This window comes from Saccoglossus kowalevskii, chromosome 15 (genome assembly GCF_978046115.1).
Source record: "Saccoglossus kowalevskii chromosome 15, keSacKowa6.1, whole genome shotgun sequence".
Lineage (NCBI taxonomy): Eukaryota > Metazoa > Hemichordata > Enteropneusta > Harrimaniidae > Saccoglossus > Saccoglossus kowalevskii.
In genome coordinates, this window is record NC_140655.1 from 11541099 (window position 1) to 11559342 (window position 18244).

The following is an 18244-nucleotide window of genomic DNA, read 5'->3' on the forward strand; positions in this document are numbered from 1 at the left end:
TTTGGGGGGGGGGGATTCACCCATACGCTAACATTAAAGCGCGGTGGTCGTCGCGCAGCGCGTGTTCGAATTTCATGTAAATAAACAATGTATTTTACACGCGTTGTATATGTCGCTATGAGTCCCATATCGAGTAGGTCGCGGCACGACGACTCCCGCCCTATAATATTGTCGTCTAAGGAGTACTAAATTAGTGGTACGAGTCCCGAAACTGTTTCAGCTATAGCGCCCTCAATGTTCTGTTGCTACAAATCGGAGGTCCGTGAAACACCGCGAGATTTTGATGATATCGGCGCCATCTTCAAAAAAGATCAGCTCGACCGAATCAGTTGTTTTCGGCAATTTTGAAACAAACTTTACAAAGGACACAATGCGCTACGTAAATTATACATTCGTGTAAGGGACACTACAATTTACGCCGTGATTTTAGAAGAACTCGATAATAACAACGGTACGTCATGTTTCTGTGAGTCAATTAATGGGTGTTTCGTCTTTTGATCTTAGGAAGTTCACACCATGTCCATTTCATAACAATGAAAAATTTAAATCATTTTTGTCGCATCCTCGATCGGACCTTTATTGTTATTGATTGCAACAACATCGCTATATTCTGTTGAAAACTGATCCTCTCTGGTCAAAATGACAAGGCGATCTTCAATTATGCGTCAGTTCAAAAACAAATACTAGTAAAAAAAACATAGTTGTGTATTGTTGTGTTCATGTTTGAGCATGTACCTACTACACTGTCTGTACCCCAGGGTCTGTACATGTATATAGTAAGTTTATTATTCACAAAAACGAAAAACAATTAAAAATTATTTACAATATTATTTAATATTTAAAATTGATAATAATTCATAATCTAAAAAGGCAAATAAAAAGATAAATGTACGGTGATTTATTATAATACACAATGATATGATCCACCGTCCCTCAACACAGGACGGTGTATGATCGTACCTCGTTTATTTACTTGTTTATTCAGAATAAATATGGTTCAAAGAAAATATATACGTAGTAAAGGTTTTTCAGGAAGTAAAATTCACAGTAATTATTTTCATGGACAGAGTGTTTTAAACTAAATGAAACTATATAGTAGTATTTTTTGAAAGCTCATACATTGATTCACACATTCTGTTTATACCTCCATGTTTCACACTAATTAAAAATCAATGTTATGTCAGGTAAAACTTTCATTGAAGATTCAAATGAGTACTGTGAAAAAATTTAAAGGAATATCACAGTTTTATTTCTTGAAAATGCAGAATGACATTTATCACAGTGATTTTGCATAACTTTTTTTTTAGCTCCGCTGTCGACTTTGTCGAGCGGAGCTTATCATATGAGTGATTGTCCTCCGTCGTCGTCGTCCGTGTCAATGTTTTACTTTTTCGACTTCTTCTTGAAAACTACAAGCCTAAATGCTTTGATACTTGGTGTATATGTACCTTGGGTAGACCTCTCTCAGATTTGTTCATTTCATGATCATATCTTCAATTCTCTAATTTTGGTGAATATTTTTGTCATTTTTGGTAAAAAGTGATATTTTCGACTTCTTGTTAAAAACCGCAAGTGCAATTGCTTTGATATTACATCTATAGGTACTACATGTGGACCTCTCTCAGATTTGTTAATTTTGTAATGATATCTTTAATTCTTTAATTTTGGTAAATATTTTTGTCATTTTTGGTAAAAACTGATATTTTCGACTTCTTGTTAAAAACCGCAAGTGCAATTGCTTTGATACTACATATATAGGTACTACATGTGGACCTCTCTCAGATTTGTTCATTTCGTGATGATATCTTCAATTCTCTAATTTTGGTGAATATTTTTGTCATTTTTGGTAAAAACTGATATTTTCGACTTCTTGTTAAAAACCGCAAGTGCAATTGCTTTGATATTACATATATAGGTACTACATGTGGATCTCTCTCAGATTTGTTCATTTTGTAATGATATCTTTAATTCTCTAATTTTGGTGAATATTTTTGTCATTTTTGGTAAAAACTGATATTTTCGACTTCTTGTTAAAAACCGCAAGTGCAATTGCTTTGATATTACATATATAGGTACTACATGTGGACCTCTCTCAGATTTGTTCATTTTGTAATGATATCTTTAATTCTCTAATTTTGGTGAATATTTTTGTCATTTTTGGTAAAAACTGATATTTTCGACTTCTTGTTAAAAACCGCAAGTGCAATTGCTTTGATATTACATATATAGGTACTACATGTGGACCTCTCTCAGATTTGTTCATTTTGTAATGATATCTTTAATTCTCTAATTTTGGTGAATATTTTTGTCATTTTTGGTAAAAACTGATATTTTCGACTTCTTATTAAAAACCGCAAGTGCAATTGCTTTGATATTACATATATAGGTACTACATGTGGACCTCTCTCAGATTTGTTCATTTTGTAATGATATCTTTAATTCTTTAATTTTGGTGAATATTTTTGTCATTTTTTAATGAAAAGTGATATTTTCGACTTCTTGTTAAAAACCGCAAGTGCAATTGCTTTGATACTACATATATAGGTACTACATGTGGACCTCTCTCAGATTTGTTCATTTCGTGATGATATCTTCAATTCTCTAATTTTGGTGAATATTTTTGTCATTTTTGGTAAAAACTGATATTTTCGACTTCTTGTTAAAAACCGCAAGTGCAATTGCTTTGATATTACATATATAGGTACTACATGTGGATCTCTCTCAGATTTGTTCATTTTGTAATGATATCTTTAATTCTCTAATTTTGGTGAATATTTTTGTCATTTTTGGTAAAAACTGATATTTTCGACTTCTTGTTAAAAACCGCAAGTGCAATTGCTTTGATATTACATATATAGGTACTACATGTGGACCTCTCTCAGATTTGTTCATTTTGTAATGATATCTTTAATTCTCTAATTTTGGTGAATATTTTTGTCATTTTTGGTAAAAACTGATATTTTCGACTTCTTGTTAAAAACCGCAAGTGCAATTGCTTTGATATTACATCTATAGGTACTACATGTGGACCTCTCTCAGATTTGTTCATTTTGTAATGATATCTTTAATTCTCTAATTTTGGTGAATATTTTTGTCATTTTTGGTAAAAACTGATATTTTCGACTTCTTATTAAAAACCGCAAGTGCAATTGCTTTGATATTACATATATAGGTACTACATGTGGACCTCTCTCAGATTTGTTCATTTTGTAATGATATCTTTAATTCTCTAATTTTGGTGAATATTTTTGTCATTTTTGGTAAAAACTGATATTTTCGACTTCTTGTTAAAAACCGCAAGTGCAAATGCTTTGATATTACATGTATAGGTACTACATGTGGACCTCTCTCAGATTTGTTCATTTTGTAATGATATCTTTAATTCTTTAATTTTGGTGAATATTTTTGTCATTTTTTAATGAAAAGTGATATTTTCGACTTCTTGTTAAAAACCGCAAGTCCAATTGCTTTGATACTACATATATAGGTACTACATGTGGACCTCTCTCAGATTTGTTTATTTCGTGATGATATCTTCAATTCTCTAATTTTGGTGAATATTTTTGTCATTTTTGGTAAAAAGTGATATTTTTGACTTCTTGTTAAAAACCGCAAGTCCGATTGCTTTGATATTACATATATAGGTACTACATGTGGACCTCTCTCAGATTTGTTCATTTTGTGATGATATCTTCAATTCTCTAATTAATTTATTTTGGTGAATATTTTTGTAATTTTTGGTAAAAAGTGATATTTGTGACTTCTTGTTAAAAACTGTAAGTCCGATTGCTTTGATACTATTCATATTGTTCATTTTCTAATGATGTCTTCAGTTCTTTAATTGAAATGTGCATTGCTAACAGCGGAGCTATCTCAGCCGATAGGCTGCTTGTTTAATGCATACATGCATTTTCACCATTATATGTTGTGTGTATTCACATTCAGATAAATGGTTAATCAAATGTGTACTACCGTACTCAGCAGGCTCTCATCAGATTTCCGCACTTTTTTAGAAATTGTGGATGTGGTCCAGGTGTATATAAACAATTTCTGATCATCATTTTTGTTTAATTTACACATTCAAAAGTGGTTGGTGAATTAGTGAGCATGTTAGCTAACTTGCTTCTCCAGTATACTAATTAATAAACTCTATACTGTAAAACGATTAATTATTCACCAGGTTTTAATTTTACTTATGTCACTGACTGGAAAATGCGCTAGATTAAAACCCAGTGAATGTGTAAAATTTAGTATATTAATATCTATTAAAATGATAAAACTGTAAATTTAAAACCCACCAAATATGCCTGAAATGGTAAATCAGAGAAATTTAAACCCAGTGAAAATTAATCATTTTACAGTAGTTTGCATGATTTTGTACACAATATTTCCAAATTGAATTGAGACAAACATAACTCTTATTGTGGTTATCACGCACTGGGATGAAATCTTACAGAAATTAATTTAATTCTTATTCTAGGAGGGAATGAATGATGTTACAAGCCAGCTGTACCATCTGCTCTGACTTATTTGAAGTTGAAAGTAATGTATCCGCTACACACTGTGGACACGTCTTCCATGAGCATTGGTGAGTGTAACCATCTTAGGAACTTTTGACAAAATATTTTCACTCATGTACATGTATGATGAGAGCTGTAAACATTATGTACAACTCTAGTTGGTTAAAACATTGAGCTAAACAAATTTACCAACAATACCATTTTATTCAACCTTTTCACCACCAGACTTTCTCACCCTAATGCATTTTTTTTCTTATATTCTTCAATATTTCTGGAAATGAGCCCCAATTTTCAATTTTTTACTAAAAAAAATGTGACTGTTTTTGATCCAATCATATAAAGGAAAGAGCAGACTATAAAAGGGACTATTTCATGAATGTGAAAAGAGGGAACTGGTGGTGAAAAGGTTAACCAACTAGAAAAACATGTATATAATAAAAATACAAATAACAAAAAAATTTTTTTTTTACCCTTTGAGTGCTATTGTCAACTTCTGGCGCCATCTACAAAATTATTTGTATGGTTCTTCCTACATGAAATGTCGATAAAAATTGACAAACCTTTTGATCAAACACTAAAACCAGTCCATTATCTAAAACTGTCTGTATGGTCTAAAATTGCTTCTGAATCAGATTTTGTTGCATTTTGGGGATACTGTAGTCTTTATTTGCTCTATTAGAAGCCCATCTCCAGCACATAAACCATAGACAATATAGTAGGACTGTCTATGCATAAACCAACCATTGCATTTATTGTATGCTGCATCATTACATTATGACTTATTTTGACCAAAAAGTACATGTCATATGAATAGAGAACATCTAGTTAAGCGTGTGTTTACCAAGTGACTTAAAAGATTGTACCTGATTGGCTACACAACCTTAATATCTAACAGTCAAGCCAATCAAAAAGCAGCTTATTAGTTGACAGGTTCCACAAAATGAATTCAATCATGTCTTCACTAAAAAAACTAAATACTTCAACTCAACTGCAAAGCTATACTGCAAACAGTTGTTTAGGATGGTTTTTTACAACAAACATCAGCTGTGATTGTTCTGGAGATCAACCATATTTATGTTCAGTTTACAGAGATGGCTTAACCAATCCAAGACTTGTCCGCAATGTCGAGCTGATTGCTTTGCCCGGAATGTCGTCAAGCGCTTGTACTTCAATCAGAGCGAGGAGGAGGCTGTCACAGAGTTAGATGCCTCATCACTCAAGGTAATAATCAGTTTGCATTCAATGTCTGTAATCGTTCATTTCGGTCATATTATTGTAAAACACTTTTAAATGGCCACAATGTACATGCCATTTCAGCGAATTTTCCTCAATGCATAAATTACCAAAATCTTAATTTAGCTAAATTTCCAATGATCTAATTGTGAGTGAATTTCTGTACTTCCTTGATCATTAGCCCAGGAGCCTGAACATGTAAAATCAGGAAAAGTAAGGGGTGGGCTTATACTCGAGGACCACCTCAGAAAAGATGATTTAGGGCAGGGGGGTAACTTTGTAACAATATTACCACCCATGACAAATTATGTCTTTCGTTCACCAAGCCTGTCTCGAGGAAATCAAACAAAAACTTAGATGCAAAGCAATTCTTGCCTGATTCGAACTGAAAGAACGTCCTTTGATCTAAGAGGTTAGGTTTTTCATTAACCAATGAAAATGCTGTGCCATTGTGATTAAATTTCCCGATTATTGACGGTGTAATTTTTTTAACGCAATGCGGAAGTGAATTACCTCGATATTAAAATGTGATCTGTAGCACTGATTTTGACAGAAAAATTGTTAATTTGTTTTCCCTAAAAACTGGTAATTCACAGTTTTAGAAAAATAAACTTGAGTGTGGAGGAAGTATTTAAACACCTATCACGGTTGCCAACAGGTCACGTCAAGGAATAGTTTACTTGTTCACACCCCATTCACGATAGTCTTAATGGACACGATTAAATAAAACGATGTCCAATGACCAATCACCAGGTTTACTACTCAAAGAAATACTAGTATGAATCGGGGTTCATTCTGAGTAAATAACAAAATAGAAAACGTGCGAACCGTGTTGTTTACATTTGCTATGCACTCTGAAATTAATGCAAGTTTTCTCACAAAAGCATGAACCAAACAATGAAATACACTTTTTACACCCATCTTTTAATAGTTGTGTTCACGTTACACAAAGTACGGGCTAAGATTTAAGCTGATTTAGGCTTATCTAGCATATTTGCATTTCGGCTAGACCCAATTGCGTCCACGCACAGGGAGGGCCAGTCGTTAGCACGGGCTAAGGTGTAAGCTGCTATTTACGAACGAAAAATGGATGACACGCGCAAGGTTCTATTTCTGCTGCTGACATGTTTCGTTCTAATTTTGAAGCAACGTGCACAGGAACGCAAAAGAAGACGGACCCAACTTATTTGGATGCAAAGAAACAGTATACAACGGCGTAACAGAATACAGAGTTTTATTAATGCATGTCGTAGACAGCGAACCAAATTTATTTTGTCTACGATTGGTGCTGCTGTACGCTCTACTACAGCGACCCGATCAGTGTGGAAGCGTGTACACTGAGCTTGGTTGCCATTGTGGGAATGAGAAAGTTGGATATATTTGATTACGTGCATAATGTTCACACCCAAAGGTCGCCGCAGAGGGCGCTTAGCTCTGGGCTAAGCGTTCGCACACACATCGTTAAACTAAATATTCACTACAACTAATCCTATCTCATGAAATCTAGTAAATGTTCACTATGACTCACCGCCTCAGGAACCTCAATGATTGTTCGCTACAATTTCCAGTCTTTATAGACCCCGGTGAAACTACTGGTAACACGCAGTAGATATCCAAATCATTAAATTATAATATTTATTATTTGTTCATAGAATGAATTAGACAGAACCAAGGCTTTGCTTAGCCAGAGAAACAGAGAAAAGTCTGCTTTCAAGAAGACCAAAGATGCACTGAGTGAAGAAATTACTAAATTAACATCGCAGATTGGTGACTTGATAGACAGAGTAAATAAAGAAGAAATAACTAATAGTGCTTTGAAGGTACATGTATATTATGAATATTTGAGTTGGAAGAAAAATACCACATATACCATTTTTAAGGTTTTGTTGGCAGTTGTGCAGTGGTGTATTTCATGTGTGCACACTCTGAATCATAAAGGATTTATATGATACGATAAACAAACTTAAGATATCTTTGCAAGGCTACATGCGATGAAGATCCCTTTCTGCATGAATTTTATGTTCACTTTAATGAAACATATTTCTTGCCAGTAAAGTTCAAAAATGCATTGGACACTTTTGATAGTCTGAAACAGATTTTTGCGAGGTTATCAATCATAGTATTCAAAAATGCAATATGCATGTACTGGTATTTGTAAAACAAACTGTACATGTTTTAAAGAAAAAAAAAGCAAGGACACTAATAAAATCAGCCTGAAACGAACACAGAACATTTTTTTCACAAGTTCTTTTGAATTGTTTGTAATCATGTCAAATCCAATCACGTATCACAACAGTCACATACAAACGAAATTGACTTTCTTCTGCAGAAACAACTACAGTTACTTTGCAATAAACAAGATGAGGCTGAACATGCAAGGAGAGAAGCAAAAGGATTGAGAATAAAGCTACAGAGATTAGAAAGGTATAATAATAGTGATGTATTGCACTAGTCACATCCTTCATCAGACCAAATGTACTTCGGGGCAGCCCAAAATGAATATTTCTTCTTGAATGTACAAAATATATCCATTTAGCCATGGCTGGATTGAATATTGATCAAACGGCATTCTTGAATTGATGTGATTATGTGTCGTAACCTATTTATGGATGGTACCAGGGGTATGCAAGATCAAAGTACAGATTACTTCTATTTGTGACAACAGTGCCAAAATATTTAAGTCATGGTAACTTATAGTTACGGCTACGCCCTCAGTGTATACCCATCTTATGGCCATAATTCAACTAGTACTGAGACTCGTAATTTAATTTTCAATAATTCGCACAATATTTTCTAATTTATTAATGCATACATTTTGTGCATCATCGTTTTACATCATTGTTTTAGATTTGAAGCGGTTATGAATGAAACGTGTCAGGAAGTGGACGATATGCTTCACAATTACGGCACAGGACCACACGCTGTCAGGGATCTGGCAGTTTATTGCTGCTCTTTGAAGAAGTAAGTCAGTCATGTGATATGTTTCCACCAATAAAAATTGTGCATAATCATAAACTGTTCTGTTTATATTGCATTTTTTACTAGAAGCGTGAAGTAATGAATTGTATATTTTATTTAGAGAATTTCATAACAGTAAGCAGTTACGTCGTACTATGAGGGATGAGCTAGAGCAAACTAAAAGATGTTTACAAGTAAAAAATAAAGCAGTAAGTAGATACGTTTATAAGGTTGTCTTGGTTACATCACAATTCATACATTTTATTACATGTATATCGTTTTGCTCTGAACTTGGATTGAATAACAATTTGGCAGAAGAAATTTTGCTTGTTGGAGACACAATTTGTTCCGTCTATAAACCAATGTGACACTGTTAATCATGTTAATGATATGTAAATGACTTGCAAATTATATGCAAATGTGTGCATTCTATGCAAATTTTCCTACCACATTGATTCAAAATTCTGAAAAGAACACTTTCTTTGCTAAGATGAAACATGTATGTACTCAAGAATTTTTTAACATTCTCAGTTGATTGAAAAAACTGAAGAAGTGAGTAGTCTGCAAAGACAACTTGCTCTGGCGGAGGAAGATGTTGCCCATTCAGAAAATGAAAACAAAGGATTAAGGAAAAAGATCAGTATTCTAGAAAGAGCTGTTGAATCTCCTAGTGGTACGGCCGGTGCCATCAGTAGACTTATTATGGAAAGGTATGTATTTCATAGTACAGACTTCAATAGAAACACACACACACTGACAGGGTAACCACAATGGGTTCCTAGGTTCTAGAGAGTGCTGTTGTCTCTCCTAGTGGTACGGCCGGTGCTATCAGTAGACTTATTATGGAAAAGTATGTATCTCATAGTACAGACTTCAATAGAAACACACACACTGACAGGGTAACCACAATGGGTCTCTAGGTTCTAGAGAGTGCTGTTGACTCTCCTAGTGGTACGGCCGGTGCCATCAGTAGACTTATTATGGAAAGGTATGTATCTCATAGTACAGACTTCAATAGAAACACACACACTGACAAGGTAACCACAATGGGTTCCTAGGTTCTAGAGAGTGCTGTTGACTCTCCTAGTGGTACGGCCGGTGCTATCAGTAGACTTATTATGGAAAGGTATGTATCTCATAGTACAGACTTCAATAGAAACACACACACTGACAGGGTAACCACAATGGGTTCCTAGGTTCTAGAGAGTGCTGTTGCCTCTCCTAGTGGTACGGCCGGTGCCATCAGTAGACTTATTATGGAAAGGTATGTATCTCATAGTACAGACTTCAATAGAAACACACACACTGACAGGGTAACCACAATGGGTTCCTAGGTTCTAGAGAGTGCTGTTGACTCTCCTAGTGGTACGGCTGGTGCCATCAGTAGACTTATTATGGAAATGTATGTATCTCATAGTACAGACTTCAATAGCAACACACACACTGACAGGGTAACCACAATGGGTTCCTAGGTTCTAGAAAGTACTGTTGACTTTTCAGTACACTTATCATTGAAAAGTACATGTCACAATATAGACTTCATTAGAATTTTTTTTATTTGACCTGATGAGTATAAATGTTAATTATTTCTCAGTCCAGCACCTCAACATTTGAAGAAACCACGTCTGTCAGGATCACACGACTCTGGAGATATTGAATTCAATCTCATACCAGGAAACCCTGATACACCGGAAATAGTGAAAGAAAGTCCCAGCATTAAAATGAAATCTGAGTGTGAGGAGTTTGGTGTGAATTATGTCAAAACTACATCCCTCGCCAAGGAGAATATGGCACAGGTAAGATTAGTTTTAAATTCTTGTAATGTCTGCAAAGGTTTTGAAGTTTTGAAGTTTTTTGTGGAAGATGACAGAAAGAAAATTTGTAAAATTACATCTACCATATTTACTCTATTAGAAGCGAACATTAAACAAAAATGGTTTATTTGTACATGTATACTGTATCAGTAAAATAGCTCACATGGCTACCCAACTCAGACAGCTTCACTTGTTTTGGGAACCATCGCTTATTGCACAGTTATGTAAACAATGCATAATATATGCTTTATATACATTTCATTGGACCTATATCAAAGATTTCACGACTGTGCTACTTCTATTGCATTTGACACTTCATCGATTTATCGTTAGGTGGCGTTCTCAACATTGTTTCATATATGAATATAATACTTACTGTCCTTCACAGAAACAAGCGGCTGCAGATAAAGCACTGATGTGTAACATGTATCGTAATTCGTCATTATTTAAAAAGCGCCCTCTATTAGACAGTAAGGAGAGTGAGAGTAAGATAAGGCGAGGCTACAATGGATTTGGAGGACATCATACTTTTATTGAAACTGTATCCTTTTGTTAACACCAGAGGGCAGTCAGGCAATTTATTGAATAAAATTGATCTCAATCCTGAGTTTGATCTTAAGTAACCAAGGAAATTTGGTGTGTGACCTTGCTAACTATGAAAATTAGGGGCTTTACCTCAGTAACTATGCAAATTGGGGGCTTTACCTCAGTAACTATGCAAATTGGGGGCTTTACCTCAGTAACTATGCAAATTGGGGGCTTTACCTCAGTAACTATGCAAATTGGGGGCTTTACCTCAGTAACTATGCAAATTGGAGGCTTGACCTCAGTAACTATGCAAATTGGGGGCTTTACCTCAGTAACTATGCAAATTGGAGGCTTGACCTCAGTAACTATGCAAATTGGGGGCTTGACCTCAGTAACTATTCAAATTGGAGGCTTGACCTCAGTAACTATGCAAATTGGGCATTTGACATCAGTAACTATGCAAATTGGGAGCTTGACCTCAGTAATTATGCAAATTGGGGGCTTGACCTCATTAATTATGCAAATTTGACCTCAGTAACTATGCAAATTGGGGGCTTGACCTCAGTAACTATGCAAATTGGGGGCTTGACCTCAGTAATTATGCAAATTTGACATCAGTAACTATGCAAATTGGGGGCTTGACCTCAGTAACTATGCAAATTGGAGGCTTGACCTCCGTAATTATGCAAATTGGGCATTTGACATCAGTAACTATGCAAATTGGGGCTTGACATCTAATTATGCAAATTAGGGGTTTGACCTAGGTAACTATGCAAATTAGCACTTGACCTTGCTAACTATGCAAATTAGGGCCTAGACCTCTGTAACTATGGAAATTAAAGGGTTTGACTTTGCCAATTATGCAAACCAGTCCGTTTGACCTCAGTAACTATGCAAATAATGGGATTGATCTCAGTAATTACATGTATGCAAATATGGGTTTGACCTTAGTATGCTAACTAAAGGGTTAATTTAAAAAAATACATTACAGTTATTATCATGACTGAGTAATGATATCATCTTGAAAACAAGTAAATTATTTGTGTGTGAGACCACCTGAGCAGACTGACAGTAACAATTTTGTTGAAATATGAAAAATTAAATTTTTCTTAAATATTCAACCGTTTGTGATACCTATTTTAGAACCAACAGATAGCTTTGCATGATAGCTAAATTATAGAAACCCTAAATCAGAATATGAAAAGTACTTGATGTATCTTTTTGCAGAAACACTACATACTTGTTAAATGTAAGAATATGAAGTTTTGATTTTTTGTCGCTTTCCTTGACTACAATTCCCAGACTGAATTCTCGGCTCCGTCATCGCGGAAAATAGTGCGGACAACTAAAAAGAAGATGGTTACAAAACCAAAAGGATCGTCGATGAGAACGCTTGATAGTTTCGTTTCGTGATACTTGGTTTTGATTTTTATAATGTCATATATTATCGTGATCAACGATTTAAGGTTAATACAAGTAACTGCTTGATTAAAAAGTCACTGTGTCTTAGAGAGAGGTGTATGCAGGCAATTTAGGATGTTGCATTTGGTTGTTTTGCTGTTTCGTTGACTTTTCTCATTTTCAAAATACTGGTGTACTTTAATATCAAGGTGAATTTCTCTATACATGGCCAGTTACTGGAGAACATCCGTTTTCTATGCACTGCACTGGACCGGCGCTGGACCTGAATGAACATGTAAAAGTGAAAATTGGACAATGCTACTTTCTTTGTCCTCTTTTTCAATTGCTAGTGATGATGTCCATCTTGGAGTCTGACTCTCCAGAGGGTAGTTCAGCATTAAACCTACCAGCCACAGATCCTGAGAAAATAGCTTTTAAACATTGCGTCTTCACCCATTCTTCTCATGTTTACATCAGATGAAAACTGACATCATTCTACTTTTACTGTCATCTATTATAATTTGTTAAATTTTCGTACACAAGCCTTTTTTTTTTACTATTTACTATAATGCATTACATCTAAACTTAAATTGAGTATCTTTGTAAAAATACATAGCCGGACATTATCGGTATGGGTTATTGCATCGAGGGATTCATATAGGAAGTAATGAAAAGTATATGTTTTGTAGTATATTCATGAAAGCGAGTCATTTCATGAGCAAGGTTTGTACGAGACATTAATTATTGATACTGTAAAACCATTTATTTTCACTGACATTTAATTTTCACTATATTCACTGACTTTTAAAAAGTTCACAGATTTGCCAGTAAAACAAAGTAGTTGTATTGTTAATTTGCATGTTCCTGTGTATTTAATTTAGCGGATTTTACTTATTAGCGAAAATAGTAAAATTAAAACTCGGCGAATAATTACATGTAAAGTATTTACAGTGAATCAAATGACTGGTTCAGACTAGCACAATCTAATTTAGTAGTAGAATTGTAAGGAGTACTTTTATTTGGGTTTCTGTAGTTGTAGAAAAATTCTTTATTGATTGTATCAAGCACAACTTGGAAGGGTAAAGAAATTTACTTGTAATATTGGTTGCCATAGCAACTTAGAACATTAATGTAAATAAAAGCATATTTTATTTTACATAACATTTTATACTTCAGCCGAAAACTTATTTTGAAACTTTCTAAAAACTTTATTTTAAATATTAAATTTTTGTTTATTTTGATATTTAATTTTGTTTGTTTTTTTGTTAGCAAGTCGAAAATAAACATATGTATATGAAAAGAGAGACTGGTTATGTTTTATTTGTTTTGAAATGTCCTGTTTGTTTGTTGATGCCTCCAATGTTATTAATGCACATAATTTTGTTTTGCAATTTGATTCAAAATTGCCAACTGTTTTCTTAATGTTTCTTAGGTACAAATTCACTGATTTTATTCAAAGTTGGTACAAAGATCAGTCATAATTGAATACACATACCTCTCAATTTATTTTAAGTTTGTCAGCCCTTGACAGATTCATTGAACATGTTTGGTCACTTACATGTATGCAGTAATTTTGTTTTATGATTTGATTCTAAATGGCCAATTTGTAGAGTTGTTGGTTTTATTTTCATGCGTTCTTAACCGTTACTGGATGTGCCTTGATAATGTTTATATAAAAAGTCTCAATGGTTTACATGTGCTCTTTGATTTGCTTTTCCTTTTGTTGACATTTTACTGACTTTCTGTCATTTAAAAAAAGACACCATTTAAGCAAGTGTTCTTCGGCATGCCTGAGCAGATTTCATTTAAATTTGGTGTTGTATCACTCATCCTGGTTCACCAATTCATGACATTTCTTAGATTATCGTAACTGTCGCATAAGAAAATATGATGCATATTGCTACTAAGGTCAGAGGCATCATGCCAAATATATCAGCAAAATACAACGTCAATATTTTGATCTGTTGTATTTCGTCAAAAGAAATTTACTGTATTTCAAAAATTTGTTGTATTCTAAGTTGACTTATGATTTCCTGACCAAACAAACTTGTTGCTTTGAACAACATTGCTCCTTGCAATCTATGTCAAAATGGTGTTCCGTCATTACTGGGGCACAACTTGATGGAAAATTGCATGCTGTGAAAAAAATTGAACCTTATCTTTTTTGAGGGTTTTAGCGGAATTGAAGACTCTTTTTTCCAATAAGGTACAGAAATGAATAATTTGAAAACAGTTCAGAATCTGAAATGTTTTGGATGTGATAGCAAAATTTCCATTAAACTTTTTTTTGCTTTTTTTTCTATGGTAATCGTATTTGTTTTTAGCAATGTTTATTTCCATCATTGCAAGTAAATGCACACAAATTCATGATGAAATTAATTTCAAAATTGGTTTGAACAAATATTGAGTTAACTTTTTTCACCCTCAAGGCAATTGTATTGTAAATTGATTTGTAAAATTTATTTATTCTGGTTAACACCTTTTAGCCGAAGCTAATTTACAGGGCATATACAGTTACACGAACATCATATGCTACATTTCACGACAGCATTTTATCGGAGCCCAACAGCTCGAGCCAGCAAAAATGAACCCAATAAACCCTCAAGGTTGAATCTTCGATAGGGTTGAGCCCTGACCGTATATACGTATATATCAGTCCCAACTATCAGAGCCGAAATCAATCGTTTCTTCAAGTAACCTCTCATTTTAATTATGGCGGAGACATCGTTTGTAATTTCACATAATTTGTGGCTTGAAAAGGGGTACGCGGTCACAGTACGGCAACATGTTCCTGCGAGGTTTTGGTTGACAACTGTTACACATATCACAACAGTTGAACAATTACAATATGGTAATTTTACATGACAATAACTTTAGCGGATAGGCTGTAACACATTTAGCGTATTTTAGCCGCCGTGTATCCTGTTTATTCAAGATATCTAAATCATAACAGACTCATGACTGTTTCTTTTTTTTCTCCCAGCATCGCACCATGTAAAGAAACAACACAAGCACAACACCAAAATCGTTTTCAGCCATGTTTTTTTCAAATAAGTATTTTAATGCACTGTTTCTTTCGGCTCTGATCGAACTGAATCAAAGCAATCTGGCTGGTACTTTCCATTCAAGAAATCAAAAATATAATTCTTAAAAAAAAATGACAAAAATATTTGGTAAACAATAAAAAATTAACAATATCGTCACTTGCATGTACATATAATACAGGTATATTAAAGCATCGGGCTGGTAGTTTTCAAGAAGTCAAAAATATTTACCAAAAATAGAGAATTTTAGATTCTTCATCAAATAGACAAATCTAACTGAGGTCCACCCAATGTACCTACATAAAGTATCAAAGCAATGAAGATGAAAATAAAATTTTTTTACCAAAAATGACAAAAATATTTGCCAACAATAGACAGATAAATAAACCAGTATCATCACAAAATGAATAAATCCGAAAGAGGTTTACCCAAGGTACCAACTTAAAAGCAATTGATCTGGTAGTCTTTAAGAAGTTGAAAATAACAAAAATATTATCTTCAGTATTTCAACACAATGTTCAAGGCAACTTTCGATTTTTAACACTACTTTTCCAAATTTCCATACAACTTGTTTATTTCCGAATTCGTTAATTTTCAAGACAACCTCCCAAAATTCTTCAAATTAAAGTTGAATTAGGATCCCCCAAAACACTGCATACAATGTTTCTGACTTTTACATCACCTTTTCATAACTTTCATATAGTTTCCCTGACTTCCCACTTTTTAGCTCCGCTGTCGACTTTGTCGAGCGGAGCTTATCATATGAGTGATGGTCCGTCGTCGTCGTCGTCCGTGTCAATGTTTTACTTTTTCGACTTCTTCTTGAAAACTACAAGCCTGAATGCTTTGATACTTGGTGTATATGTACCTTGGGTAGACCTCTCTTAGGTTTGTTCATTTCATGTTGATATCTTCAATTCTCTAATTTTGGTGAATATTTTTGTCATTTTTGGTAAAAAGTGATATTTTCGACTTCTTGTTAAAAACCGCAAGTGCAAATGCTTTGATATTACATATATAGGTACTACATGTGGACCTCTCTCAGATTTGTTCATTTTGTAATGATATCTTTAATTCTCTAATTTTGGTGAATATTTTTGTCATTTTTGGTAAAAAGTGATATTTTCGACTTCTTGTTAAAAACCGCAAGTGCAAATGCTTTGATATTACATATATAGGTACTACATGTGGACCTCTCTCAGATTTGTTCATTTTGTAATGATATCTTTAATTCTCTAATTTTGGTGAATATTTTTGTCATTTTTGGTAAAAAGTGATATTTTCGACTTGTTAAAAACCGCAAGTCCGATTGCTTTGATATTACATATATAGGTACTACATGTGGACCTCTCTCAGATTTGTTTATTTTGTGATGATATCTTCAATTCTCTAATTTTGGTGAATATTTTTGTAATTTTTGGTAAAAAGTGATATTTTCGACTTCTTGTTAAAAACCAATAGTTCAATTGCTTTGATATTACATATATAGATACTACATGTAGACCTTTCTCAGATTTGTTCATTTTTGGATGATATCTTCAGTTCTCTAATTTTGGTGAATATTTTTGTCATTTTTGGTAAAAAGTGATATTTTCGATTTCTTGTTGAAAACTGTAAGTCCGATTGCTTTGGTATTACATATATAGGTACTACATGTGGACCTCTCAGATTTGTTCGTTTTGTGATGATATCTTCAATTCTCTAATTAATTTATTTTGGTGAATATTTTTGTAATTTTTTGGTAAAAAGTGATATTTTCGACTTCTTGTTAAAAACTGTAAGTCCGATTGCTTTGATACTATTCATATTGTTCATTTTCTAATGATGTCTTCAGTTCTTTATTTGAAATGTGCATTGCTAACAGCGGAGCTATCTCAGCCGATAGGCTGCTTGTTTTACATTCCCAGCAGCATGTGTTGTACTAACCAGGCTTCTTTCCCGATATTGTATTTTTTCCCCGACTTTCCATACAACTTTTATAACTTTCCAGGCTAATCTTCTGACAGACAACTTACTTCTGTCCTTCCATGCAAGGTGTTTGATTTTCAAGTCAATGTTTGAGAATTTCTATACAACTTTTCATTCTTCCATGCGATTTATTGCAAGTTTTTATACAACTTTTTTGCCATTACAAAAAAACTTTACATTCAAAACAACTGTTAACCAGGCATTTTTGTTGAATATCCTAGATATTTTTGGTTACTTTTTTGACTTCCCCTGCAACCAATTTTCAAATTAGTAAACTTATTCGACTTTCAAGTCATCTTTTGACTTTGCATTCAACCGTTCAGACTTCACAAACAATCACTCCAGGATTAGATTCCAGGCAAGTATACCCACTTTAACAACTTTTTCGGCTTTCCTGACAACTTTTCTGACTTTCAATACATCATCGTTTTAGACATTCAAGACAAACTTTTCGACTTTCTATGCACATTCCCATACAGCTTTCCCTGTATTCAAGGTTGCTTTTTTAATACAAGCCTACTTTTCTAAATTTTAATCAATTTATCGAAATGTCAAGTAATTTTTGTTAACTTTAAAGCATTTTTTCAATAAATTAATTTGTCTTTTGCAAAAATGTAACACATTTTGAAGTGTATCTCGTGTCTCGCAAACAATAGCACAGTAGGTCAAAACATGGAAGCTATTGTATTAAAGTCTGCCTTGGCTTTACCAAAAATACAAGGAAACTATCACCACTGAAACAATAATCCCTCAAATGCAAAAATCAACTTCCCAACAT

General features: G+C 33.8%; 1 protein-coding gene across 1 annotated transcript; it reads left to right on the top strand.

Annotated features, from left to right (window-relative positions):
• Positions 1–315: 315 nt before the first annotated feature.
• LOC100370971 (E3 ubiquitin-protein ligase TRAIP-like) lies at positions 316–12548 on the top strand. Its single transcript, XM_006820005.3, has 11 exons — positions 316–451; positions 4481–4588; positions 5603–5741; positions 7406–7573; positions 8083–8177; positions 8601–8714; positions 8833–8920; positions 9243–9421; positions 10306–10507; positions 10914–11066; positions 12356–12548. The coding sequence occupies exons 2-11, from the start codon at positions 4491–4493 to the stop codon at positions 12464–12466; spliced, it is 1347 nt and encodes a 448-aa protein (XP_006820068.2). The 5' UTR covers positions 316–451; positions 4481–4490; the 3' UTR covers positions 12467–12548.
• Positions 12549–18244: the final 5696 nt, after the last annotated feature.